This window comes from Naegleria fowleri (genome assembly GCF_008403515.1).
Source record: "Naegleria fowleri strain ATCC 30894 chromosome Unknown tig34, whole genome shotgun sequence".
Classification (NCBI taxonomy): Eukaryota; Heterolobosea; class Eutetramitea; order Acrasida; family Naegleriidae; genus Naegleria; species Naegleria fowleri.
Genome location: NW_025407966.1, coordinates 119,912 through 147,229, shown reverse-complemented (window position 1 = coordinate 147,229; position 27,318 = coordinate 119,912). Strand labels below are relative to the sequence as shown.

Below are 27,318 nucleotides of genomic sequence, written 5' to 3'. Positions count from 1 at the left end.
TCATTCATTTCTATGAAGTTCGTGCGCAATATTAATCAAAACTATTTGGTTGTTGTTTGAGGGCTCTGAGTTTCCATAAATTCCTTGTCCACTGATTGAAGAACATCTCCATTTTCACTCTGGTCGTCTTCGTCAATAGACATGTTCATCATTTCCAAGTCATTTTCATTAAGTTTGGCATATTTAGGTCCTTTTCTTGGCTTTTTTACGCCATGAGTATCACTGCGACTGCCACCAATTCCACCACAGCAACACAGGGAACATGTGAAAACAATCAACAGGATAATGACAGAAAATCCAATAATTAACACCAAAGCAATCAATATTTGCATGAGGAATATAAACTGATTGATTCTCGAAGAAAATTGCTCTTGGTCTTGTCCAACAAGTGCCTTTTGGATGGCTCTCTCCGTTTCGCTCAAATAATCATGAAAACATGTAGTAGTCATGACATTTCTAGGGCATCTAAAATATGAGTTTCTTTTGCCAAAATCGGCATCATAGTCGTTGTCGGCAGATGCATGACATCCATCACTGACACTGTTGATGATGATGTTATTGTCACGAACAACAGTCACAGATCCTCCTCCGTCTAGGTTAATGGCATTCTCGACACCTAGTTCAATAAGTAACAAGGCTAATTCATGAAGTGTTGGCCCTTTGCTATGATTTCCGTCACCGTCAATAGATATGAGAACAAGATGACCGTCCTTATTGTGACCGATAGCAGATCGAGATGCACGTACGGTGACAAACGATGGACCAGTCTCTTGTGTGGTCATTTCTTCAATCATTTCAGATTCGGTAACAAATGATTGACCTTTTCTCACAAGCCAAATAACTCCTGCCATCAATTGATCAAACTTGGTTAAATCTGTGTTCTCATTCAAATATCCAACGAAATACTCGCCATCCTTGGTAATTCCAAAATTTACATTATGTCTCTTACTTGAGTGAACTATTCTGCCATCAGAAATAACATTTCCTAAACATGAATGAACATGAGTATTAAAAAATCCAGCATTTGTGGCATATAGACAGAAATGATTATTCAAGTTATTCTTTGCTGTTTCCACAACGGTCGCTGTCACATTATAATAACAACCACCCCTCATGTCTCTGTTTGATTGTTGGTAAGCATTGACTATTTTTGATATGGATGATGTGTTTTCTGATTTTTTGCTTGATTCCACTTTTGGTGGAGGGCCTGGTTCCAAAAACGAAAAATGTTGAATAGGATTTTTCAAAATGATCAAATGTCCGTTCACATACTGGCCACCAAAGTCCATTCCTAAAAACCTGTATTCAATATCGGCTTTAACAGCGATGGGTTGATTACGCCCAGCAATTGGAAACAATTCAAAAGGTTGTTCTCCTCCATTGGCCATATTCGTGACAGCATTTCTTCGCTTTCCAGAAAGATGAAATTCTTTTTGTTTAGAAAGAGCTCTCATAAATTTTGTTGAAATGTCCACAGATGATGATTCCTCTTGCTGGTCATTCAATAGTTGGAATTTTGAATAAGGATTGGAGGCCAAATCTTGAGTGATTGAAGGACTTGATGCATGTACTGCCAGAGTTGGAAGAATCCGACTTGACATCATCACAACCAAGATGAAAATAAATAACAAATAATAATAATAATAATATTTACAAGATGAGGAGGAGGAGAGAGAAGAATTAACTTTCGGCAGCATGGAATCCATACTGTTGTTGTTCCGATATGACCATTCGGATAATGATAACAAAATTTTACGGATTGGGGAAGGATGATGTGAGTTGGGACATTGGGTACGAGGTGATTCGAAAAATCTTCTTGCTGAATCGGTTGACCGCAGTCGTGTCATTTTTTTGTAATCGAACTCTTTGGTTTCTCGTTTCTTTGAAGATGAGCTCATTGAATAGTGTTTGATTGCAATAGATTGTTAATAGTAATTTAGTTTTTTTCAGTATTGTATCTACATGATCACTTTCTAACTTTTAGGATGGTGTGAATGGCATCCACAAATTCAAATAATAAAAACACAAATGCTTTCTTTTCCTCTGATTGGTTTGGAGAAATTCCACTGTTTGTTAATGAAGTTGACGGTCTCACATAATTATTGATATATTCTTCATTCAATTCTGGAAAGAGAATCAAATCAAAATACCTCTCCAGTGATTGATACCAATACAGAGCTTGTTGTTGTTGTTGGTTTGGTTGCTCCAAATTGTGCAATCCCAACATGTTCATCATGGCTTGTTGAATTCCTTTCAGCCATTGATACATTTCCATATTATTTCTACATCCACTTGATATAAAGTATTGCAACAAGGCTTGCTCTTGATTCAGTAATTGTTCCGATGATGAAGAAGGCTCTTGCTGCCTCTGTATGAGAATATGAATCGTTGTGAGGATCACAATGAGTGTTTTTAAACACTTTAAACTTGGCACTATCATGAGAGAGGATGGATGAGTGGGGTTGAGAAAGGCTTGCACCATTTCGGAGTGAATCATTTCAGCCACAAGATGAGGCTCATGTTGAAATAATTGTTCCATTTGAGAGAGTGCTTGATTTTGTCTTTCAAGGGCCATCCGCTGTAGTTTTTGTGTGTAGTATTGAATGTAAAACTCTCGATTCATCATTGGAGTTGTTTCCGAAGAGGAGAACAACGTTGTTGTTGTTGGCGGCTCCATCATCGAATGATCGTCTTGCATCATTTTTATTGAAGTTGAGAGTTGTGTTTTGAAATTTTGAATTGAATGGATCAAAACAAATCGAAACGGATGGACGGATGGTTTTTTCACCTATCTATATATTATTTCTGTAAATATATTATTACAATTTTATTACCATTGAATGATGAGGTATTATTGGACATTTCGATGATTTTCACTACTCATCTCCATTTTCAAAATCTGATTTGAACACAAACGAGTTCAAGATATGAAGACATTGTTGCAGTTTTTCATCGAGTGCTGTCATTTCGAAAAGTCCATCTTTCTCGTCATCTTTTGATGCTTTTTGAGTAGTATAAAGTTGTTTGAATTTTCCTAATCGAGAACTGTTGTTGCGTGGAGAGGAAAAATCGGAGGATGTGACTGATCCAGATAATGATGACTCAGAAACATTACCATAATGATAATTAAAATTAGAAGACTCTAGAATGGATTGATATTGATATTGTTGCTTTTCTAAATTGTCTTGTGACGACGACGATGATGAAGAGATGACTCTCTTTCGAAGTGAAGGAAGCATTTCAAGTCGATCCTTAATTCTCTTTTTGAAAAAGAGTGAAGAATTTCGTTCATAGAGAGGGTTCTTAAAGAATTGCTCCGTATCGTCTCGGCCCTCTTCCTCCTCATCATTTTCATCTTCTTCCTCAATGATGTAGGCAGTTAATGGATTTCCTTCTTTCGAATAATGTTTAAAGTAAAAGACACACAATTCTTGAAATACGTCAATAACTGCAAACGTTAGGTTGGATAAGAGAGGATTGTGATAATGTGTAATTATGAATTGTCCCAGAATTTGTAGTGCATTCGATTCAATGAGTCGAGATGCTGCCTTTCTATACTTGCACAATCGTTTCACAAACATGATAAAAGTGTAACATTTGAACAGTCGGAAATTGAGATTGCTGTCACTCACATCTGTCTCTCCATCTCTCACATTAACCACACTGAAATACTTGATAAATGTCAAACAATATTCAATATAGTTGGAAATGAGCAAATAATACATGCCAATGTTTGTATCAATGACAAAGTACAGTAATTGCATGACCATATATAGCAATTTGTAATTCTTATAAACTCGAATATGATTCACATTCATAATAAACTCGTTGAAAATAATATTCACCAAATTCGTGCTTTGAAGAAGAGCCAATAGGAAGACGCTAATGTGATGATGGTGAAATTCATTAATTTGAGATTGAACACTGCCGGTACCTTCCTCTTCAGACGCTTGTTGTTGATGAGTCAACGAACTACTCTTCTTCAAGTCATACTTAATATTGAGAACCAAACTTGAAATATGATGATACATTTCTGTGAAGGATGGAAGTGATTGAGTTTGTCCCAGATCTCCCTTTCTCAAATAGTAAAATACACTCATGTTGTACTTGAGAGCACTCTCTGTTAAAATGTGATAATTATTATAAACCTCATAGAAATCATACAAAATCAGAAGTTTGTCAATAAATTTGTAATCCTTCAAACTTCTCTTGGTGGTATTATTGTTCGAAATATTGTCAAAGGAAAAAGCGTCAACTATTTTTCGTTTGAAATTTTCTAATTTTTCCATAAGGGTGTTTACCATTGAGACATCATCTACTGAGACTCCCAAAATTCTAGCATATTCTTCATCATCCTCTATCATGTTCGAAAATTCAGTAGTAGAGCGATGATCAGCCCGATCAGACATGACCACTGGAACACTCTGCTTGAAATAATCAAAATAGTAGCAAATTTGGAGTAACGTCTGAATACTGTACATTCTAATCTCATAAAAGTTGGCATCTGTCAGACTTTCATTGAGAATATTATCCAAAATTTTGTCAATGATATCGTGGTGAATTCTGAGAATGGCATAGGTACCAATATACAGATTGCTCACTTTCATGATACAATAGTATCCAATTCTTTTTACATTTGGCATGGCATCTTCAGTCAATAATTTGATATAAGGTAGGAGAGAAAGAAGTTGAATTTGTCCTTTGACACTCACAGCCAATTGAGACAATATACTGGCACTGTATTTTCTCCATTGATTATTGTCATCGACCAGCCATTTGTTATTTCGGATGGTTGTGAAAATACTAGAACTATCATTCACAGAAAGTAATAAATCAATTTGATTTGCGTCACTCGATAGTAACTTGTCCAAGTCATAAAGATATTTCAGTTTTTGCTTCTTGATGATTTTTTCATCTTGTAAATATTGTAAGAGTTGAATGGCATCAAAATACTCGAGTGAAAGATTATTCTTTCCAGGTGTAGCGTCAGAAGGTGAATCTGTCATTCCTGTGAAATGCATTAGTTTAAAGTGAGGATATTGCTTGAAAGCATAATTTCTGAACTTGGATGATTCCGTAATGAATTGTCGTTGAATCTTTTTCAATTGTCCAGAACTTGTTTTTAACAGAGAGGCCTGTTTTTGTGGATCTGAGAAAACATCTGTAGTAGCATTGTTAATAATGTGTAATAATTTTCCTTTTGAGAGCAATTCAGTAATGAATTTGATGTTGTGAGTTTTGAACTGTTCACGAACCCATTGTTCTGTCTTTCCTTCTCGAATTTCATTCATAACATTGAGAATGAATACCTTTTGATATGCATTGAGTTTTTCGATTTGAGTGGGTGAGTCTGAATCGTTGACGGCATTTGGTGACACTCCCCCGACCAGCAGATCCGATCCAGAAAAATGTGGTGGCATCTTTTCTGCAATTTGTACCTTACGAGAGTTGACACTGAGACACACATCCCACCATTGCGTTCGTTGATTCTTTCCTTGTGTTTCAAACAATGCATTTGTGGTTCCAATAATATATTCTGGAGTTTTTGAAGTAGCTGCCAACACATCATCCATGTCAGAAAGTGGAACATAGGGATGAATTCGATTTACATTGATTTGGAAGGGATAAACAAGAAGAGGCAATGTGAAACATATTTGTGAAACCAATTTTGCAGGTGATCCAATGACCATAATTCTCTTATCGAGTAAAAGAGCATTCCAGCACGTCAGCATGACCTCAACTCCAAATAATTGAATCAATTGAATGAGTGAAGTACCATGAGTATATGCCACAGGTGTGAAAGGATCAATTTGTCGAGGAATATTCAATGTAAAGGTCGTTTCATTCGAAACGGTCGGAAATAATTTCAATTGCAACATGTTACAAGTTGTGCATTGATCATAAAACTCCTTCAAAATATCATTAATTTGTTCATGTACTTGATTCAATTGTTTCACTAATTCTTCCGATAATTCCTCTCCGGGTTGTTTTTTCGAAGCGGTTGCATTCACTTGCAAATATATATTTTCCAAATCGAGTATACGGTTGATGGCGACTCTCAGTAAATTTTCATAGACTGTAAAGTGAGGCTGTGTTGAGAAGAGAATGATGGATTTTTGAATGGCTCCACGTTTCACTCGTGAATCCTTCTTGTTACGGAATAAACAGTGGGCATACATGGGTTTATCCACGTACGGTTCAATGAATGATAACAACATGTTTTGTTGCTGCAATGATGATGATGACGATGAAGACGATGATGATGATGATGATGATGAAGAAAAAGAACTTGTTAATGCCGTACTCGTGCTTTGGTTGTTGTTCGTCGTTTCACCCTCCGTCGTGAGGTTGTCATTCATGATGGTTGATGATGTTTCCGTTTCGTATGTATCGTCCTCTAAATTGAAACTTTTAAGGCTACCTGTCTTGCTGAGTTTTGATAAGCCTCCTACTCCTCCACCAGTTCCATTATTACTACTGTTTGATGATGTAGTGGGTTTTCCATTTCCTGATAATGCGGATGGTGATGATGATGGCGGTGATGATGAAAGGGTTGTTCCTTTCCGTAAAAACGCATACAAGGCCGAACTCACCACATTGGAAGGAATCACCACCAGAGTGGTATCCTCTTCATAGTAGTGAGCTCCATCGGGAAGACAATAATCTCCCATATGTTGAGAGAAGCGAGAGAGAATAGCCCTCCGTTCGGGCGGATAGACATAGGAGAGTGTGTTGCCTTTGAGGAGATCAAATTCGGCAAGGCATACACAAAAGATGTCCATCGTGTGCCTTGGTGTTGTTGTTGTTGTGGTTGTTGTAGTTGTGGTTGTGGTGATGGTGGTAGTAATTACCTAATAATGGTGATAATGTTTTGAAAAAGTAACTCTGATGATGTGATGATTTAATGGAATAATTGATGATGAAAGAAGTTTTTTCTCACTCGCTGCTCACACACTCTCCTTTGTGATGTCGCTTCGAATCGTCAGTGTTCGGTATGTGATGATGGTATTACAATTGTTATGGAGATGAGTGTGTGGGGAACGACAACACGCGAGTCGACTCGACGACCGAACGAATCTTTCTTTGCGTTAATGACACTCGACAGTTTTTTTAGAAAAATCCTTCTGAGTGACACTTGTGAAAATTGTGAAAAGTGACAAAAGGAACGTGTGTCCTTCCTACAAGTAAAAACAATCCTTTTTCAAAACTACAAACTCAAAACAAGTGACTTTCACATCATAGCCATTAGTGACTTTATATGTTTTTAACGGCACATGATTCCGTTGAAAATTCTCAATGATGATCGTTTCTCTATTGTTCTGTCAAAAGTATAAATTCATAAAAAGCAAACAAAAAATGTTCGAGCCTCAGCGATCTTTCGGGTTCGTGCCTCCACAAGCAAATCTTCTTCGGAGGAGACCAGGTGTTTCCGATGAACACTTCTCGTCTTATTCTCATGAAGATAAGTCTAAAACGGAAATGAAGACTAAGATCATCAAGAGTATTAGAAATTTTGATTTGTATCCTAAAACAGATTCTGTGGCTACAAAAAAGACATCACTGGGAGGTTTTGGTAAGTGGTAGTACGGTGATGATGATGATCTTATGTAAGACTTTTTGTGGATCATTCATATTAACGAAATTAATCATTCATAATATGGCCATCCTATTTTATTCCTATTCGTATTGATTAATTAAATATTAATATATTTATCTATTCATTTTCTATTATCATCATCAATTCGGACATTTCAAATGGCAAACATTATATTCATCATCAAATAATTCATTCAAAACTTTTCATAACAGTCTCTTTATTTGCCATGCTCATTATAACTTTACTCGTAGGATCGGCTCTCATTCGATATTTGAGCGTGGACCGACGAGATACACTCTCGGTGGACATTCAAGTGGAGGATCGAGTTGTTATTTTCTTTAATATTTCCTTCCCAGATTTGAAATGTTATGATCTTCATTTGGATTCAGTGGATGCTAGCGGTGATGCTGCCATTGATGTTGCACACCATATTCACAAAGTACCTGTTGATGCATCGGGCAGAATTACTCATTTAGAATCAAAACATAAGGCCAAGCTCGGAACTGAAATGCCCCAAGAGAAATATGATCCTACAAAGGATCCACATAGTGTCATGTTTTGTGGAAGCTGCTATATTGAGAAGAAACGTGGACAATGTTGTAATACGTGTCAAGATGTGATGGAGGTTTACAAGAGAAACGGACTTGCTCCTCCAAGAGTTGAGGATATTGAGCAATGTTTATTTGATGCTTCGAAAAATCATCCTGGATGCAATATTTATGGAACTTTGGATGTTCAAAAGGTGAATGGAAATTTCCACTTCTTGCCAGGTAGAAGTTTTTCACAGGAATATGAGACACGTGTTCACCATATTCATGAATTTAATCCAATTCTTGTGGACAGATTTAATAGTACTCATATCATCCACTCACTTTCATTTGGATTAAGAATTCCACATGTCACCTATCCTTTGGATGATACTGTTGGAATTATTCCAAAAATTGAGGAAACAGATGAAAAGGCACCAAAGACTGCACTCTTCAAGTACTTTGTGAAAGTAGTGCCAACTACCTACAAGAGTGCAACACCAATTTTGGGAGCTGGTTTATTTTCCCAAGTCATTAATACCTATCAATTCTCATTTACCAAACATGTCATGTCATTTGATAGTCAGAAAGTAATGATGCTACCAGGAGTATTTATTGTTTACAATTTTGAGCCCATTCGAATTACCTATGAAGAGTTTACAGTACCCTTCACTCATTTTGTGGTGGATCTGTTAGCTGTGTGTGCAGGTGTTTTTGTTGTGCTAAATTATGTGGATAGACTTTTGGAATTTATCGTGTTAAAGTTGAATAAGAAACAAGCGTAGACATTGAAAACTTTTTCAAACTTTCTAAGAGATTAAAAATCAAGAATTTTTGTTTGAGCAAATTGCATGTACATAGTACCTGGATTTGATTGCAATTTTTTGACAAATCCAATTTGTTTCACTTAATCAGATCCAACAAAACAGCGAGAATGAACTGTTGAAAAAAAATGTTGAAACAAGGTAGGCCTCAGCAAGTTCAACTTGCCATCCCACCAATGCTCATCATCACTGGTGCGATACTACTGCTACTACTACTGCTGCTGGTTCATCATTCTGATGTTGTGGTTCATTCCGAAATTCTTCCAGCCTCTCAAAAGATTAAAAACTATTTACAACAACATCGTTCCGATGTTAAGAATTTAGAAACCTTCCAACGATGGGTCCGATACGCTTCTCTACCCGAACATGAAAAAGATATTCAGCTTGATATTGCCAAATATTTGAAGGAGGAACTCCATTTCAACAAGGTTGATATTTGGACCATGGATCAACAAAAGGTTGAATTGGAAAATAGCAAATTCTTTAATACTCCTCGTAATTTTGATTCTTTGAAGAAGAGTCCTATTGTGGTTGGAGTCTTGGATGGAACAGCTCCAGAAGATTTGGTAGAGACAACACAAGAAGGATCCATTCAAAATGTTGCATCCACTAAATTTAAGCCATACAAATCTCTCATTATTAATGGACATATTGATGTCGTTCCAGTGGGTGATCCAAAACAATGGTATTTAGAAAATCCATTCAGTGGTCATATTAATGATTCCAAGATTTATGGACGTGGAACGACCGATATGAAAGGAGGTCTCTATTCTGGTTTATTGGCCATTGAAGCTATTCAAAAATCTCTCGGTGTCACCAATATGAAAGGTAAAATTATTGTTCACAGTGTCGTTGAGGAGGAAAGTGGTGGCGCTGGTACTGTGAGTACCATCCTGCGTGGTTATGGACATGCAGATGCAGGTATTTTTCCAGAGCCATCGAATTTCTTAATCTTTCCTCAACAACAAGGATCTTTGTGGTTCAGAATTACTGTCTATGGAAAGAGTGCACACGGTGGTACCAGATATGATGGAATTAGTGCCATTGAAAAATCACAAATTGTCTTGAATGCAATCAAAAAGTTGGAAGATGAAAGAACCGATCTCATTCGAAATGTGCTCAAGAATAAGCTGTTCGAAAATATTACAATTCCTGTTCCAATCAACGTTGGAGTTATTAGAGGAGGTATGTATACAACAATTTTGAACGCATTTTTCTAACATTAGTCGTGTGACGATTTTCTGAATACTGTGATCTGAAATAGGTGAATGGCCAAGCTCTGTACCTGATTTTACTGTGATTGAAGGAAGATTTGGCATTATTCCAAATTATGAAACTGTCGAGGATGCCAAACAAGTGTTGCATGGTTTGGTTTTCAAGACCATTCCTGAACTTGATAAGGCACACTTCTCTGCTTATCCTTGTAAATTAGAATTTATTGGTGCTAGTTGGGTTCCAGGATATGTTCCATTGGAGCATGAATTTGTGAGTCAGTTATCAAGATCATTTAGCGAGGTCATGGGTCAAAATCCAATCATTGCTTCAAGTCCTTGGGCAACTGATGCAGGTTATGTGAACATGATGGGAAATACGCCTTCCGTAGTTTTTGGACCTGGTGTCACACACATGGCTCACCAAACCAACGAGTACATTCCAATTGATAATATTTACAAGGCAGCTGAGATTATTGCTTTGACCATTGTTGAGTGGTGTGGTGTTTGAGTTGTGTTGAGATTTTACCTTTTAATTTATTGGAAAATATGATGTTAGTTTCATGAAAACAACATTTGTTAATTGAATAATAAACAGTATTTGTTGATTGCAACTGAACTTGAACAAAATGGTAACAAAATAAATTAATAATTAAAATACAAATTAATAATTAAAATATAAATTAATTGATCAATCTTAATTAATTAAAAATTAGTGGTGAAAAACATTCTTATTCATCACTCATCATGTTCTTGTATTTTTCAGCAAGTGCGACTAGTTCTTGAGGCGTAAACTCGCTATCCAATACATAGGGAGAATCGATATTGTTGAAAATCCACTCCACAGCTTGCTCAACATTCAAATCGTTCAAAATGAGGGCTTTCTTAGCTCTGTGCCTTGAGAAGCCGAGTTCTGTAATGGCAGCAACAAGGTCTTCTGAGACAGGCAAGCTAGCAACAGTAACTGGTGGAGCTTGCTGTGACGTTGCACCTGTCGTTGTTGATGTTGTTGATGAAGTGGTACTTCTTGGAGGATGTGGTGTGGTAGTGCTGCCACTCGTTGTTGTTGTCGTAGTAGTCGTCGTTGAGGAAGCAGTAGTGGTACCTCTAGGATGAGTTTGCGAAGTCAATGTTGGAGGTCTTGTTGTTGCCGAAGGTGAAGTGGTTGAGCCCGTAGTTGAAGTCTGTGGTGGATGAGTGCTCGTAAATTCAGCCATAATTTGCTCCAACTGATCCGATACAGAACCTCCCGAAGTGGAAGCCTGTCGATTAATTTCATTCATGGTCAATGAAGCCACATAATCTGCTTCAACTTCCTTCTGAGTTTTATATTTCCTCGTTGAATGACTAATTGGAATCATCAAAACAAAACCCTTTCCCAATGGAAAATCATTCAAATTGGCTTGATCATTCAATTCCGTTCCATTCTGATAAATGTGTTGAACACTACGATCATATCCTTTCAATTTGGAAAGATAATTCTTGAGATCGGAAATGGTTTTTAAACTAGTAGTAGTAGTAGTCGTTGAGGAGGAGGAGGAGAAGGTGGTGCTCATATCATCAAGGGGAACCATCAAGGTTCCATCCAACACGGTACGAACAACAACAAACGATGAGGTTTGAGACATTTTTTTATTTTTGGAACAAAAGATTGCAATTAATACGATTAACGGACTTGAATTCTTGTTGTTAATTTTTATAAAGAAATTCTTGTTGTTAATTTTTTAAAGATTGTTAATAAAATTACTTCCGTAGAATTAAGAATCAAATAGACTGAATTCAGTTTTATCAAATTAAGAATACAATTCTAATTGAAACACTCGTGTCAAGAGACTTTCAGCACTCAATGGAAGTGCATTCAACAATCGAAGTGCAACATACATGAACGGATGACTCAAATCAATGACTTGTTGTCCTTGCAAGAGACCATTCAATATTCTTCGAGCTGCATTTTGTGCATGGACACTTCCTGGAAATTGTTCCAAATTGCGAATTGACTCTCCCATTTTAGTATCAATGACACCTGCTGGATTAATGACATGAAAAGAGACTTGATGTGAATTGGCAAACTTTCGTGTCCATTCTTTGAATACTCGAACTTGATCTGAACTACTTTCAGTTAATAATTGAATGCCATTCATCGAGGTGCTTTCAATGAGGAAATTCATGAGTCTGAAAAATTCAAATAGAAAAGTTTTTGTAATGCCATAAGGACCCATTAATTTTCCAAAATATCCAACCGAGCTGGAAATGATGGCAATTTGTTTGGGAGAATGAAATTGTGGATTTCGAAGCTTTTTAGCTTGTTTCAAAGCAGGAAGAATGGTGTTCAAAGTTCCATTAATATTCACTTGGAATTCTTTTCGGAGAACATCTTCTTCATCAATGACCACATTATCACTATTCGAGGCGGTGGAAGTGACCATTCCTTTTTGATCGATTTGCATTTCTCTTGCTAAAATTTGTGAATTCGTCGCTGCACCACAAATGACTAAATCATAATCCACCTCTGTGACAATACTTTCAATGAATTTTTCATCACAAATGTCACATTCTCGAACAATAACGTGAACGGAATCGGAGCTTAATACCCCACTTTCAGAGACAATTTTCTGCAACTCTTGTTGAACTTTTTCCAATTTGGATCTATTTCTGGAAACGAGTGTGACAGTTTTTGGAGTGGAAGAAGTTGCGTTCGATTCGTTGCTCGTGGTGGTGTCACTTGTCGTCGAAGTCATGCCAGTGGTGGTGGTGTTGGAAAAAGATTTCCTCTCACTTGCAAGGAATGCTTGTCGTAGCCAATACACGACCACTTGTTTCGCGAGAGCTTTTCCTAATCCTGAACTTGCTCCTGTAATGCAAACAGAATCCATTTTGGGAAGATTTGTGGTTTCAGAATTTTGTAAACCTTGTTTGGTTAATTGATAAAAAAATCGAAACGTTTGAACGAAAATGGCAATGAGTGAAAGAATGGGATAACAAATGAAAACAACATGTAATTCGAGCAATTCTTTGAAGAGATGCCATAAATTCACGGGATCATTGTTGTTGAAGAGAAAATGAGTGAAATTCATCCACAATTGGAGAGGATTAGTTTCGAACATCATGTTAATTTTTTTGGATTCTCGAGTTCGAACTCGAGAAATGTGAATGATTGTTTCTTGTGCTTTTTTATCATTGAGGCAATTCTTTTAATATGTAATTTGCCCATTTAAAGAAAGTGTCAAAGTGGTTGACACTTTATTTCCTTTCAGTTCATTATCTCACTCTTGATGACAACAACATTAATCCCTTAAATCAAGATTTTAGCCAATTCAATCACTGACATTCCTTCATTGTCAAATACATGATTTTGAATGTCAGCGAGCGGAGATTCACCATTTTCAGCAATACAGCGACTTTTCAAAAGAAAAATGTCGAACCGTCATCACCATCCTCTTCGTCCTCTCCATCTTCAGTTTCTTTTCTGCTTACTCTTCTTAGTGGCCATACTACTACTGCTACCTCATCATCTTCCTTGCATGGCCATGAATCCCATCATGATGATGGATCGATCACGACAAGAAGAACACCACACCACTTCCGAGAATAAGGAGGATTCATCTCTCCTCATTCGTCCCTTCATCATTCCCTATGCTCATTCCGAACATCTAAAGCTTCTTTTTCGATTGAATGAAACTCTTTCCATGTTCAAGAAGACTATGGATCGAGTTTTCCCAAAATTGTACTCGAAGACATCCTTGAGATGGGAAATGGGTACAGATCTCGATCAAGTTGTGGAGTTGGTTCAGTATTGGCATGATGTGTTTGATTGGAAGGGTCAGGTTGAGAAATTGAATACCAAACTTCCACATTATGAAACAACTCTGATTGATGATGATGATGAAGAAGTAATGATTCGTTTTGCTTGGAGAAAGTCATCATTAACCTCCAAAAAAGGGAAAATGAATGGTGAACGAAAGGTCCTTCTTCTCCTTCATGGATGGCCAGGAAGTGTTTGGGAATTTCACAACATGGTGGATGAGTTGGTTCAGGTGCATGGCTACGATGTGGTCGCACCTTCGATTCCAGGTTATGGCTATTCTTTTATTCCAAAACGAGAAGGTTGTTGTGATGTCAAGAAAGTGGCCTCTCTTTTTGTCAAACTCATGAAACAACTCGGTTATGGAAAATATATTGTTCAAGGAGGAGATTGGGGAAGTATCATTGGGGAGCATGTGGCACGATTGGATCCCTCTCATTGTATTGGTTATCATTCGAATATGTGTGTCGTGTTACCTTATTGGCAAGATTGGATTCAAGTGGCCATCGATGCTCTGAAAAAACTCATCTTTGGGACTCCTCTTATTGAGAATACAGAGTCTTTCAGTTCCTTCTTAATGTATGCTGTGAAATATTTCACTATCGATGGTGGTTATCAACATTTACAATCGACACGACCCGATAGTTTGGGAATTGCCTTATTGGATTCTCCAGTGGGAATGATGGCCTATCTTTTAGAGAAATTCATTGCATGGACTGATTTGCCACAAAAAGATACCTCCCAATTATTCAGTCGAATTTCACGCGATGATTTCTTGACCAATGTGATGATTTATCAAACGACACAAACCATTGCCTCCAGTATTCGATTGTACTATTTCACAATGACCAATCAAAAGTCCTTTGGTGAAGATAAACCCTATCTGTCCACACCAACGGCTTGTGCAGTCTTTAAAGATTTATTTCGAGCGACTCGATATACGGCTCAGAGAAATTTCAATTTGGTTCAATTTAATAGATATGAACAAGGTGGACATTTTGCTGCATTGGAAAATCCTAAAGTATTGATTCAAGATGTGATTCAATTTGCCAATACGAGGTATGAGCAAATGGGCAGTGATGAAGATGACGCTTCTCAACACCGACAACAGGCAAAAAAGAATGAATTGTGAGAATCTCGTCCAGCATAGTACATATGGAGCATTTAATGATTCTTTTTGGTCGGTACCTTTTTCTGATGACCATAGGTGAGAGAGTGATATGCAATTTAATATTATCCTTTTAAACGTATAAACCTTTTGAATCTTTGAAGATGTGGCCGATGCTTTTGACCGATTCATTACATTCGGACATAATTGTTGTAATCTTGAGCTCCAACAGACAAAAAATGATCCAAAACGGAAGAAGGCTCATTTCATCCCCACAACACTCTCAGCAACCAAATGCTCGAAGAGTGGCCTCTCAATTTCTCTTCTCTTCCTTGTCGTCATCGGCAACTAGCACGATGAAGTTGCTGAACACCAAATCTGGAACGAATTCAACCACAACGAAACTTTCGTTTCATACCAATGCCTTGACTTCATTGAATAAGGATGAATTGTTGTGTAGAGTCCATTCCATGGTGAGAGCCTACAGAAATTATGGACATCTTGAGGCTGATATTGATCCTCTCGGAATTAATACTCCAAAAAAGTAGGTATCATCATGATGATGATCTCTAATAATTTGTTTTACTTTAATATGACCCAACCAAATGTTTATATGTGTTATAATAATGTATTCTTGTAATATTCATTGATTTGATTATAATAATATATTTGTAAAAAATCATCATCAACAACAACCTGATTTTTCAAATCTTCATCATCCAACAACAATCATCTTGAATAATTTTTCAATCGTATGTTCATAACAACGATACTGATAGAGGAAGTACCATTGAATTAAATCCAGCTGTCTATCATCTCAAAGATGCGGATCAAGCCAACCTCTCTACAACTCCGGTTGATATTGATGGCATTGTTCATATCGGAAGTGCTCAATTTCCAAAGAAAACAGCAACCATTCCAGAAATTGTGAATCATCTCAAAGAAGTCTATTGTGGAAACATTGCTGCTCAATTTTCTCATTTGGAAACAACCAAGGAACAATTGTGGTTGGCCAAACAATTGGAATCTTTGAAAAGTGAAGCCATGTCACCTCAGGAACAAAAGAGAGCCATGACTTTGATGGTTGAAAGTGAAGCTTTTGATCATTTCATGGCCAGAAAATTCCCTGGTGTCAAGAGATATGGTTTGGAAGGATGTGAATCCATGATTTATGCCATGGATGTTGTCATTGAACAATTAGCTCATGATAACATTTCAGATATTGTGTTGGGAATGCCTCATAGAGGTCGTTTGAATTTATTGACTGGTTTGTTGAATTTCCCAGCGCGTGCTTTATTCCACAAGGTGAAAGGAGGTTGCGAATTCCCTGAAGAATTGGTTGCTACTGGAGATGTTCTTTCTCACCTCGGTATTAGTACTGAACTTGTGTATGGTGACAAGAAAGTTTCCTTGTCCTTGTTGAACAATCCATCTCATTTGGAAGCCATTAATCCTGTTGCTCTTGGTAAGACACGTGCCAAGATTAGTCATGGAAAGAATGCTGCTTGCATTTTAATGCACGGAGATGCTTCATTTGCTGGACAAGGAATTGTTGCTGAAACATTCACCTTGTCTAGATTGCCCTTGTTTAAGACTGGTGGTACTATTCACATTATTGTGAACAATCAAATTGGTTTCACCACTGCTCCACACCTTTCAAGAAGTACTAGATATTCTGGAGATGTTGGTAAGATGGTTGGATGTCCAGTCTTGGCTGTAAATGCTGAAAATGTGGATGATGTCAGAAAGGTCATGGTCATTGCCGCCAAATATAGAGCCAAATTTAACAAGGATGTTATTGTGGAATTGTTTGGTTATCGTCGTCATGGACACAATGAATTGGATGAACCTTCATTCACACAACCAAAAATGTATCATGTGATCCGATCGAAACAAACATTCCCAGCCGCTTACTCTGAACAATGTGTGAAAAATAATGTCACAACATCACAAGAGGTATCAAAGATTAGAGAAAACTATACTCAACATTTGGATAATGAATATAAGGCTGTTGATACATACAAGCCTGAGAAACGCTATTTCTTGGGAGATTGGCACAATATTATCCAAGCAACTGACTTTTCCAAACTTTCTCTCCCAATTACTGGTTACAACATGAAGAGATTGAAAGAAATTGCAATTGCTAGCGTGACTATTCCACCCGGATTCAATGTTCACAAGCACTTGGAAAAGTATCACATTAGTCAACGTTTGCAAGCTCTTCAAAAGGATGAAAAAGATATCTTTGTGGATTGGGTAACGGCAGAAGTGATGGCATTTGGTTCCATGCTCGATGAGGGCTACACTGTCAGATTGAGTGGTCAAGATGTCATTCGAGGAACTTTCAATCAAAGACACTTGGAATTTGTGGATCAAGAAAATGAATCAAGAGTTCTTCCAATGCTTAGTGCCATTCCAGGAGCTGAGGATCGATTTGAACTTGGTCAATCACCACTCTCTGAATTTGCCGTGATGGGCTTTGAGTATGGTTACACAATTGACAATCCAAACAAGTAAGTTCAATAATTTATCATTTTTGGTCGCATGATTTGAGACAATCATAATGTTCATTCCATGATGATTTTATATATTTCTACAGTTTCTCTGTCATGGAAATGCAATTCGGAGATTTCTTCAATGGTGGCCAAATTATTATTGACACCTTCATTGGAAGTGGTGAAGATAAGTGGTGCTTGTGCTCTGGTTTGACCTTGTTGCTTCCTCATGGTATGGATGGAGCTGGCCCAGAACACAGCAGTGGTCGTATTGAAAGATTCCTTCAATTGTGTGATAGTGACATTAACACGGATGAACTCGTTCAAAAACGAGTGAATATGTGTGTGGTGAATTGTTCAACACCTGCGAACTATTTCCACGTTTTGAGAAGACAAATGAAGAGAAATTTCAGAAAACCATTGATTGTCTTTACACCAAAGATTTTGTTGAAGAAGAAGGAATGCGTCAGCAATTTGACTGAATTCGCTGAAGGTACTATTTTCCAAAGAGTGTTGACTGATGATTACAAGCACAAAGATTTATCAAAGGTCAAGAGAGTCCTCTTCTGTAGTGGTAAGATTTATTATGACCTTTTCGAAGAGAGAGCAAAGAGAAATATGGAGGAGCAAGTATTGATCATTAGATTGGAACAGTTGAGTCCATTCCCATTCGAACAATTGTATGAAGTGATGAATAACTGGAACAAGGACTGGATGAAGACTGTCGAATGGACCTGGATTCAAGAAGAGCATGAAAACATGGGTGCCTATGTAAGTAGTCAAAAATTATTGTGGTTTGTTCATCTTATCCTCTTGCTTGATCATTGTAGACCTTTGTTGCTCCAAGACTTAATAAGGCTATTAACACTGTCATTCACGGTGACAATAGATACAATTTGATCAGATATATTGGAAGAAATGCTGCTTCAGCACCAGCTACTGGTTTGAAATATGTTCATGAAGCAGAAGTTAAACACATTATGAATTCTGCTTTTAAATTTTAAATAAACCCTAGAGCTTTTTGTTGGATACCTGGCAACAACATAACTGTTGTGGTAATTATTCTGCTTTTACTAGATAAATCTCAAGATTCGCCAAATTACTTGCCAATGTGGTCAGTTCTTTTTCCATGGCATAGGTGATTTCTAAATTTTGAGGAGAAAATTTGTAAGCTTCCACACCATATGAGGTTGCATCATTCACAGGAACGCAGTTTTCTTTGAATGGAATTCCTCGTCTCATTACTTTTTTCAAGGTATAAATATCAATATATGTACCAGTTTTTGAAATGAAACGATAACCTTCCTTGACATATTCATACACAAAGCTGAATGTTTCGATCATTCAAAGTTATTTTGATCATGAAAATAATTTTTCAATTACCAATCAAGATCAAATTATTCCAATAATCATGTCACAAAATTCATTCATACAAAACAAACACAACTCCAAATAACACATACTCACAAGCCAACATTTCCAACATAGCCAACGGGTTTCCACCATAAACTTCACTCAACGTTACAGTTCTCACATTTGATTTAAATGGCATATCCTTCTGTGGTAATACATGAATTCCTAACGATTTAATATCTCTCCACACAATTTTTTCCGTTTCCTTCACTTCAGCCTTTTCCTGAACATTTGCTTTCACCACATCGGCCACCACATGTATTTCAAATTCTTTTGAAAGAGAGAGCGAAGAAACAACCGTAGCATCCTCGGATTGTGTCGTTGATGATTGTGGTGGAGGTAATGATGAGAGAGCTTTATATACATTAATCCATTCTTTGAAAGGTATTTCTTTGGTTCCGAAAAGTCCAGTTAATCGTTCCATCAATGGTTTTAATTGATCATCATTGATAATCCCCGAAATTTTAATTTCATTCACTGTTGTATTGGTTGGTACGGAAGAAAAATTCATGACCGCGGCGATGATGATGAAAATTTATAAAAGCTTGATCCGCAAATGAAACAATTTTGTCTCTTGTTATTGTAATCGCTAATTTTTTTATAATTTTTTTTAAATTTTTTTTGTAAAATCATTAATGAGTTGACCTAAGGCCAATATTCCAAAAGATTAAGCGGTTAACTATTTCACACCAAAACGATATCGTTTCCATTCACCGAAAAGAGTTAAAACACCACTTTTAATCCACAATACTCTTAATAAAATTCAAAAATCGTCCAGCATACATATTCGGATCAACCACACTAATTCCACTCTCTTCACCAAAGTAAATGGTTTTGATTAAATTCTCACCTCTCTTTTTCAATCCATATTGAATGAGAATGTCAATAATGGCCACAAAATAAATTTCTTCTCCATTGTTGTGAGTGGAGAGCATTCCTCCATAGTCTTCTTGATAAAAAGTGCGAATGGGACTTGGGGCAGAATAGATGGGATCTTTGTAATGAATGGGTTTTTCACGGAATTTTTTGGTTTCATGAATTCCAACGAGTAAGGAATAGTCGATAATTTCATTGTGTTCTAAAAATTTAGTGTCGTCCATGATTTGTTTCAAGAGACGATCTTTTTTCATGGGATCGATATGGAGGGTCTTGTCTGAATCTTTCCAATTTAAATCTTTTAAAATTCCAAGGCCTGTAGAATTGTATCTTCCAATGGTACTTCCTTTAAGGTCATAAATTTTGTCAATGGGAAGCTGTGTATCGAACACATTACCCATCACAATAAAGCAAATATCGTTAATTTTGTAAAGTCCATAAATTTTGGTCAATAAGGTTTCTCGGTTATTGTACAAGTATGAATAATAGTTTGCTAAAAATTCCATGGTCGTTTCAAATTCAGCTGAGGATATTGTTTTACATAAAAATCGTCCGTTGTGTGTGTAGAAGAAGAAATTTCCGCTCTTTCCATCAGTCAAACGTTCACTCAGTGTTGCCAATTTACCCATTAATAAATTACTGAAAAGCATTTCTGGTCCAAATGAAAGTGCATATTCCTAATGAGTGTGTGTGAAAAAGAATACATCCATTGGGCAGTTGTTGAATTCAATATCCAATTATTGAAAAAACAATAAATCGGTCTAAACAATACCTATCACATGAATATTATACTCACCTCTTCACTCACTCCAAAGAGAGCTCGAATATTCTTAAAAACAAGAGGAGCACAATCCGTAAATGTTGTCTGTTCGTCAATGTACTTGGTGTTGGGATCATCAAGATTATAGTGAGCTGGTGGTTGGATACATCTCAAGAATTTTGGTGATGTTATTTCAAATGTGTTCATAAATTTAAAATCTCTTTCCGTTAAGTGTGCTCCTGAAATAATTGGTCTTATTTCTTGTGCAAGACGAATTCCAACCATCATGCATAAAACTTTGTGGAACGAAGGATGGCCGATAAAAACAGGTTGGCCTCCGTTTCGTGACAAATTTCTGGTTAGCTTGAATTTTAACAAGTCGTTAATCGGTATTTGTGAAAATCCTAATATTAAGAATGGATTCTCTTTCAATGCTTTGCAATATTCAGCAACAGTAACTGAGCCATTATTCGATTGATCAATGGCTGAAAATATTTTCTCTGCAATAGTTGTGGCGTGAGACAAAATTTCTGAATGGCCAACAAGTAGAAAACTGAATGGAGAATTGGATCCATCTGTCGTTGCGTTTTTGTACAGGCCCATAAAATCAAGGGTTGAGAAAATTTGTTGAAAAACTGTGATAAAATCTTGTTTTGTGGCCACTCCGTCATTGTCCCTGTCAAAAATGTTAAATCCAAGTTTTGCTTGTTCCTCAACCCCAACATTAGAATAGAGTATTGAAGCAGACTCTTTGAAATCAAATATTTCAATAGAGCCACTCTTATTTAAATCTAAGGCATTAAATAATCGCCCGGCAAATGTTGGCTGTATTTTGGACTTTTTAATGGTGGGATACGGAGCATTAAAGTCAAACATAAAGGTTCTGTCAAAACCTAACAGCGATAAATGTTGTGTAAATTCGCACAGATCTAAATAACTATCCTTGGATTGTGAATCTATAATGTGAAATACAAATGTCAAATATTTGTGCTCTTCTTCTGAAAATTTGTTTGTTAAATCTCGTTTGCTGATACTACTGATCATTCGTTGTGAAAGAGATCTTTTATGGTCACCGTTTGATTTTGGATTTCCTCGTGGAGAAGTTAACAAATCTTTGGCAGTTGTTGTGGTCAAACGGAGTGAAAGTCTGGGGTTGCTTGTTTGTGATGAATTTGTTGACGAAAAATCTTCAGATATGCGTTGTGACCGATTGTTAGAAACTGATCTAGGAGTAGCTACAGATGGGCTGTTTTTGATTTCGCTAGAAGTTGTTTGTGTCGTTTCTGAGGAAGGACGTGATTGTCTTGGTGACAGGCTGGCTGCTGAAAAAGAGTTAGTTTTTCGTATCGCTGAGTTATTGTTTTCATGGTTTTTGTTGATCGAATCGTAAAAAGCAATTTGTTGTTTCACAAATGTTAAATCCTCCTTTTTTTGAACATCATCACTAAGAGGTGTCTTGGGGGTTTCTTGTTGAACATTTTCACTTCGAGAGGAAGTTTTCGGAGGTGTAATATCTGAAGTTTTTGCAGACATTTTTGAGGGCAGTTTGGGTGGTACTCTTGAAGAACTTGTTACAATATTGTTAGGACTTGTGCTTGCATTACTTGTTGTTGAGCTCGTTGAAGACGAACTAGATTTCAATTCTGATGATGGCGTACTATTACTTTTTTTCAAGGGTGGAGGAGTTCTTCTTGGTGATAAATTTCTATTATTATTTGTGTCCATTGTTTCTAAAGGTTTTGATTGCGTGGTAGATTTGTTCGGTGGTGTTGTCTTCGTCTTTTGTAAGTTTTGAATATTAATTTCTGATGATTTCGGAGCTGTAGAAATTGTCGTTGAGGCTGTCATTTTGAAACTTTGGAATTTCTGTTCAGTTTTATGCAAACTCTCGCCCAATAACAATCCACCTCCATTTCCGATATTTCCATAATTTTGATTTGTTACCGATGGATACATGTTAGAAGAGTTATAAGATACATTTGGATTATAGAGCCATGATGATGATGAGGTTGAATCTTTTTGGCTATCCTTTGAATCATTAATGGGACCTTTTCCATCATTGCTAACGCTTCCTCCTCCTCTTCCTCCAAAATACGATCTCTTATCATTGAATATTAATTCACTCCTATACAAACACTCTCTTGCAAAATAAAACAATTGATCCGTTTTCAACTGAACTTCCTGAGAATACAAATCAATATGAGAAATATTCATCGGAATGGTGAGTTCTCTCAATTGCGAAGTAATCAAATCAATACAACACAAGTATTGAGCAAAGGCTTCCACATAGTGCTTTTCATCCTCAAATTTAAGAGCAAAAGATAAAGACTCCCGAACTTGATGATTGGACATCAGTGTGTAGAGTTCCGATGGTTATTGATGTTGTTGTGGTGTGTTTATTGCTGCTGCTGTTGAGAATGGGATAGAATTCCTTCTTGTAATTCCTTTTTCTATTAATATTGGAAGAGAACTAAAATTCGAAAGATTTTTTTGATCGTGAATGCTCAAAAGTGGAATGCGCCTTTTGACTTGGAAGAGGATACGAGAAGGAATGAACTTTTTAGAAGGTCACAAAATATGTGGTGGGAACACCTTAGGGTGATCATCCGTTGCGGTGGTGGCGGTGGTTGATAGTATTCAAGATCGTTAAGAAATTAAGAGTGACACATGGTGGTTTAACATGTTCCCAGTTGGCTTTGGTGTTGCAAATGTGGCAATTATTCACTCAAACCCTTCCAACAACGACTATTATTTGCTCACCTACACAAAGCAGAAATCCTTAGAAATTTCGGAAAAGATTACCCTAATTGCCACATTTGCAACACCAAAGCCAACTGGGAACATGTATTCACCTCATGCACCATGTGTGGTCCGGAAATCAAATCATTGTACACAAAATGGGACAACAGTTCCCTCAAATTCAACGCCCCTCTTATCAGACTTCCCTCAAACCATTCTCTCTCTTGTATTCCAATGGATTGGAATGGTAGTATCAAAGATTTATCTCCCCCAGCTTTGACTGATTGGCTAAATGAAATATATCTCTCATTCGCTGCCTATGTTGGCAGTTGTTACAAAAACGCCACTTGGAACAGTTCAACTGTACTCGAGAAGCTAGAGGATATATAATTAAACCCAAAACTGCAAAATTTGCAACTGCTTGGGAAACATTTAGCAGTCAGCCTGGCGAACTCAACTCCGACAACATTTACACCTCACACCTACACACCCATTAGACACACTATCGTCGGACAATTGAGTACCTATAATTTGTTTATTTTTCAATAAACCCATTCCTGTACTTTAATTTTGTAAAGAGATGATCTTTAATTGTAATATCTTTTTTTGCATACAAAAAAATGCTCTCAAATCAAGGAGAGGATTCCCTCTCTCGGAATAGCACGTCGGGAGGAGCAGTTGGACAGGTTAGCTCCTCGACTCCTCCTCCTCACCATCATCATCATGAGACTCATCATCAAGGACAACAAACATTGAAGAAATCTATTTCATTGGATTCCATTCAATTAACGTCTTCCTCCTCATCGGAGAGTGATAATTCCGATCACGAGGAAGGATCACCACGTGTGGTCTCATGGTCATTGTATCCTCCGAATAAGATTTCTCCGAGAAGAAGAGGAGATAATCTTGAGGATTTTGTAAAGCAGAGTAATAATATGAACAACAACAGAATATCAAGTGTAGATTCTTCGAGTGATACCTTGTCAGTGTATGGAGGAGGTGTTCCGCTCTATTTACCTTCAACTTCAACGGAGAGTGATCGAAGAGAATTGAAATATTTGAAATACAAACGAAGATACAAATCACCAAAACCAAATGAAGTGCGAAACAAGACAACCGATCAATTGATTCGTTTGGGATACTCTATGAGAAAGGAAAATATCAAACGCTCTATTAAGGAAATCGCAAAACATCCTGGAAAAACTATTGAAAACATTCAAGCAAAGAATGTGAAAAAATCTCTCATTTCATTCATCAAATATTTGCCTCATATCATTATTTACTTTTTTGTAATTATTATTTATTTTAGAGATGTCATTTTGAATTATTTTAGATTTTCACAATGGCCATCAGTCATTTTCATTCCATTCATGCTGGTAATCGGAATTCAAATTCATGCATGGGTCGTTTGGTTTAAAGAAGTTTTGAACATTGTCATATTTTATAATTTAATTTCGTTTGCTATATTGGGTTGTGCAATACTTTATTTTGGTGACTGGATTTTAGTACACCTATTTCCAAAATATACTGCGCAAGCTCTTGATGGTCACATTCTAGAAACAACATTGACCAAATTTTATTCGGTTCCTGTAACTCACAGTTTTGATATTCCCATGTTCAGTTTGATGCCCTTCTACAACAAAACAACACCAATTTATTTGAAGAAGCTTAGACAGAAAGCAGAAATGACCGGATACGTCTCATATGCCATTGACCAAAATAATATATCTGCTGAAGAGAAAGACGAATTACTTGACGACAAGGATTTAAAACGATTTAAGAGAAAACTACTGTATGATAAGCAACATCAATATCCTTTTGATTTATTCCGTAAAATTGGGAAACTCGTAACCATAAAAAAGAAAGGAAAGATTTCAATAAGTGACGAAGAATTGTTGGAAAGAATTACCAAGTTAGCTGAACGTGGAATGCGAGATTTGGGTGATACCGATTACGGCAGCGATCTCATGAAACAAATTACTCCCTACCGAGATTGGTTTCCAATTCACAAGAATTGTCGTCTTACATTGTATCACGATGCTCATCATTCTTTAAATGGAAGAAATGCCTTTGAAGACATGTATGACGCCATTGAAAATGCCAAGCAGCTTGTCTATATCACAGGATGGTCAATCAATCCCCACATCCGTCTGAAACGAGATGCTCCTGAAGATTCCAAAGAAGCAAGAACACTTGGACAGCTGCTCATTGATAAGGCGAATGAAGGTGTGTCTGTTAATATTATTCTATGGAATGAAACAGGAAGTACCATATCATCGAACATGGATACAAATGATGGAGAGACAATTCAATATTTCCAAAATACTCGTGTAGTAGCTGTTCTTTCACGACGATCAGGATATACAGGTCTCATCTTTTCACACCATCAAAAAACATTAATTTGTGACAAGTTTATTCCAGAGAAGAACAAGAGAACTGTTATAGCATTCAGTAAGTTTCACATTCAATGAGAAATATATCATGACACTATATGTTTCAACAGTTGGAGGACTGGACTTAACAAAAGGGCGCTATGACACGCCGGCACACCCTCTCTTCTCAACTCTCGATTCGTATCACAAGGACGAGGTTTACTCGTCTCGCCCACTCGAAGTGAAACATTTGGGACCCCGTCAACCTTGGCATGACATTCACTGCTTAGTGGAAGGGAAGGTTGCATTTGATATTTTACAAAATTTTGAAGAACGATGGACAGCGCAACTTGGAGTCTCACTACCAAAACGGCCACCCACCTACGCTGAAAATTTCAAGGAAAACTCATGGTGTGTACAAGTTTTTCGATCATGTGACTCGGACTCGATCAGACCTTTCGCTAATAGTTTTACTGTTTTCCCAAGAATTCAAGAAGCATATATTAGTTTGATCCAAAGATCCAAAAGGTTTATCTATATCGAAAATCAATATTTTTGTGGCTCTAGTTTTTTATGGGAGAATCGATTGGATGCTCAATCACTGAATAATAGAATACCTTTCGAAATTCTTGAAAAAATTCATGAGAAAATTCAAAGTGGAGAACCTTTTACAGTGTTCATTGTGATTGTAAGTATTAATTTTTGTAGAGTGAATATGACACATGTAATTTCACTTATTTAGCCATTATTGTAAGTATATACTGAGACATTATAGAAAAATTCTTGATGCCCAAACTAACACTACAATTTGCAAAATTATCCAACACCAATATCACAGCCCCGATGGATTTAATTCTCCAGAGAATCAATTTCAACAAGAACAAATTTTCTTCACCTACTCAACCATAAAAAGCATGTACAAGATTATTGGAGAGATGATTGAGAAGACCCAAATGAAGAGTTATAGACCTACTGATTTTTTAAAATTCTTTTGTTTAGGTCAAAGAGAAGAATGTGAGAATTTGCAAGAAAAACTGGAGAGTGTGACCAAGCATTCACCACAATACAAAATGCTCAAAGCTCAACGAAGTATGATTTATGTTCACTCTAAAATGGCCATTTTCGACGATGAATATATTATAGTGGGATCTGCAAACATTAATGAGAGAAGTTTGTCTGGTGACAGAGATACTGAAATTTGTATTGGCGCCTTTCAACCGCGCGACGATTCAACATCAGCAGATGAAGCTTGTGAAATTAAGAAATTCAGAAAAAATTTATTTTGCGAGCATTTGGGGCGAAATTCAGAATGCAACGATTGGGAAGATCCTCTTGATTTGTTCACACAACGTAAAATTGATGAAATTGCAGAAATTAATTGGGAGAGCTTCATAGCTGAGGAATTTACTCCCATGCATTCACATTTGATGCATTATCCAATTATTGTTGAAAATGATGGAACTGTGAAACCAAGAACAAAATATTTTCCAGATACGAGAGGTCGAGTGGAGGGAGTGAAAAATTGGTTGTCTCCTGATATTTTGACTCAATAATCAGTAGCTAGGCCTGATTGAAACCACGTGAGGATGTTTTT

At 36.8% G+C, this 27,318-nt stretch overlaps 12 protein-coding genes across 12 annotated transcripts; 5 read left to right on the top strand and 7 right to left on the bottom strand.

Moving 5' to 3' along the window:
* Positions 1-41: 41 nt before the first annotated feature.
* Positions 42-1,847, bottom strand: FDP41_003377 (uncharacterized protein; the record flags this gene model as incomplete). Its single annotated transcript, XM_044706674.1, has 1 exon — positions 42-1,847. The coding sequence occupies one exon, from the start codon at positions 1,845-1,847 to the stop codon at positions 42-44; it is 1,806 nt and encodes a 601-aa protein (XP_044562098.1).
* A 119-nt stretch (positions 1,848-1,966) lies between these two features.
* On the bottom strand, positions 1,967-2,701 carry FDP41_003376 (uncharacterized protein; the record flags this gene model as incomplete). Its single annotated transcript, XM_044706673.1, has 1 exon — positions 1,967-2,701. One exon carries the CDS (start codon positions 2,699-2,701, stop codon positions 1,967-1,969), a length of 735 nt encoding a protein of 244 aa, XP_044562097.1.
* A 175-nt stretch (positions 2,702-2,876) lies between these two features.
* FDP41_003375 (uncharacterized protein) lies at positions 2,877-6,782 on the bottom strand (the record flags this gene model as incomplete). Its single annotated transcript, XM_044706672.1, has 1 exon — positions 2,877-6,782. One exon carries the CDS (start codon positions 6,780-6,782, stop codon positions 2,877-2,879), a length of 3,906 nt encoding a protein of 1,301 aa, XP_044562096.1.
* A 574-nt stretch (positions 6,783-7,356) lies between these two features.
* Positions 7,357-8,909, top strand: FDP41_003374 (uncharacterized protein; the record flags this gene model as incomplete). The annotated part of the gene is made up of 2 exons (XM_044706671.1): positions 7,357-7,573; positions 7,810-8,909. 2 exons carry the CDS (start codon positions 7,357-7,359, stop codon positions 8,907-8,909), a joined length of 1,317 nt encoding a protein of 438 aa, XP_044562095.1.
* Positions 8,910-9,076: 167 nt separating this feature from the next.
* Positions 9,077-10,670, top strand: FDP41_003373 (uncharacterized protein; the record flags this gene model as incomplete). The annotated part of the gene is made up of 2 exons (XM_044706670.1): positions 9,077-10,133; positions 10,213-10,670. The coding sequence occupies 2 exons, from the start codon at positions 9,077-9,079 to the stop codon at positions 10,668-10,670; spliced, it is 1,515 nt and encodes a 504-aa protein (XP_044562094.1).
* Positions 10,671-10,890: 220 nt separating this feature from the next.
* On the bottom strand, positions 10,891-11,787 carry FDP41_003372 (uncharacterized protein; the record flags this gene model as incomplete). The annotated part of the gene is made up of 1 exon (XM_044706669.1): positions 10,891-11,787. The coding sequence occupies one exon, from the start codon at positions 11,785-11,787 to the stop codon at positions 10,891-10,893; it is 897 nt and encodes a 298-aa protein (XP_044562093.1).
* A 165-nt stretch (positions 11,788-11,952) lies between these two features.
* FDP41_003371 (uncharacterized protein) lies at positions 11,953-13,266 on the bottom strand (the record flags this gene model as incomplete). Its single annotated transcript, XM_044706668.1, has 1 exon — positions 11,953-13,266. One exon carries the CDS (start codon positions 13,264-13,266, stop codon positions 11,953-11,955), a length of 1,314 nt encoding a protein of 437 aa, XP_044562092.1.
* Positions 13,267-13,572: 306 nt separating this feature from the next.
* Positions 13,573-15,093, top strand: FDP41_003370 (uncharacterized protein; the record flags this gene model as incomplete). Its single annotated transcript, XM_044706667.1, has 1 exon — positions 13,573-15,093. One exon carries the CDS (start codon positions 13,573-13,575, stop codon positions 15,091-15,093), a length of 1,521 nt encoding a protein of 506 aa, XP_044562091.1.
* Positions 15,094-15,308: 215 nt separating this feature from the next.
* On the top strand, positions 15,309-18,568 carry FDP41_003369 (uncharacterized protein; the record flags this gene model as incomplete). Its single annotated transcript, XM_044706665.1, has 4 exons — positions 15,309-15,613; positions 15,849-17,582; positions 17,669-18,335; positions 18,395-18,568. The coding sequence occupies 4 exons, from the start codon at positions 15,309-15,311 to the stop codon at positions 18,566-18,568; spliced, it is 2,880 nt and encodes a 959-aa protein (XP_044562090.1).
* A 55-nt stretch (positions 18,569-18,623) lies between these two features.
* FDP41_003368 (uncharacterized protein) lies at positions 18,624-19,488 on the bottom strand (the record flags this gene model as incomplete). The annotated part of the gene is made up of 2 exons (XM_044706664.1): positions 18,624-18,891; positions 19,028-19,488. 2 exons carry the CDS (start codon positions 19,486-19,488, stop codon positions 18,624-18,626), a joined length of 729 nt encoding a protein of 242 aa, XP_044562089.1.
* Positions 19,489-19,714: 226 nt separating this feature from the next.
* Positions 19,715-22,965, bottom strand: FDP41_003367 (uncharacterized protein; the record flags this gene model as incomplete). Its single annotated transcript, XM_044706663.1, has 2 exons — positions 19,715-20,530; positions 20,650-22,965. 2 exons carry the CDS (start codon positions 22,963-22,965, stop codon positions 19,715-19,717), a joined length of 3,132 nt encoding a protein of 1,043 aa, XP_044562088.1.
* A 1,007-nt stretch (positions 22,966-23,972) lies between these two features.
* Positions 23,973-27,277, top strand: FDP41_003366 (uncharacterized protein; the record flags this gene model as incomplete). The annotated part of the gene is made up of 4 exons (XM_044706662.1): positions 23,973-25,803; positions 25,856-26,412; positions 26,467-26,474; positions 26,563-27,277. 4 exons carry the CDS (start codon positions 23,973-23,975, stop codon positions 27,275-27,277), a joined length of 3,111 nt encoding a protein of 1,036 aa, XP_044562087.1.
* Positions 27,278-27,318: the final 41 nt, after the last annotated feature.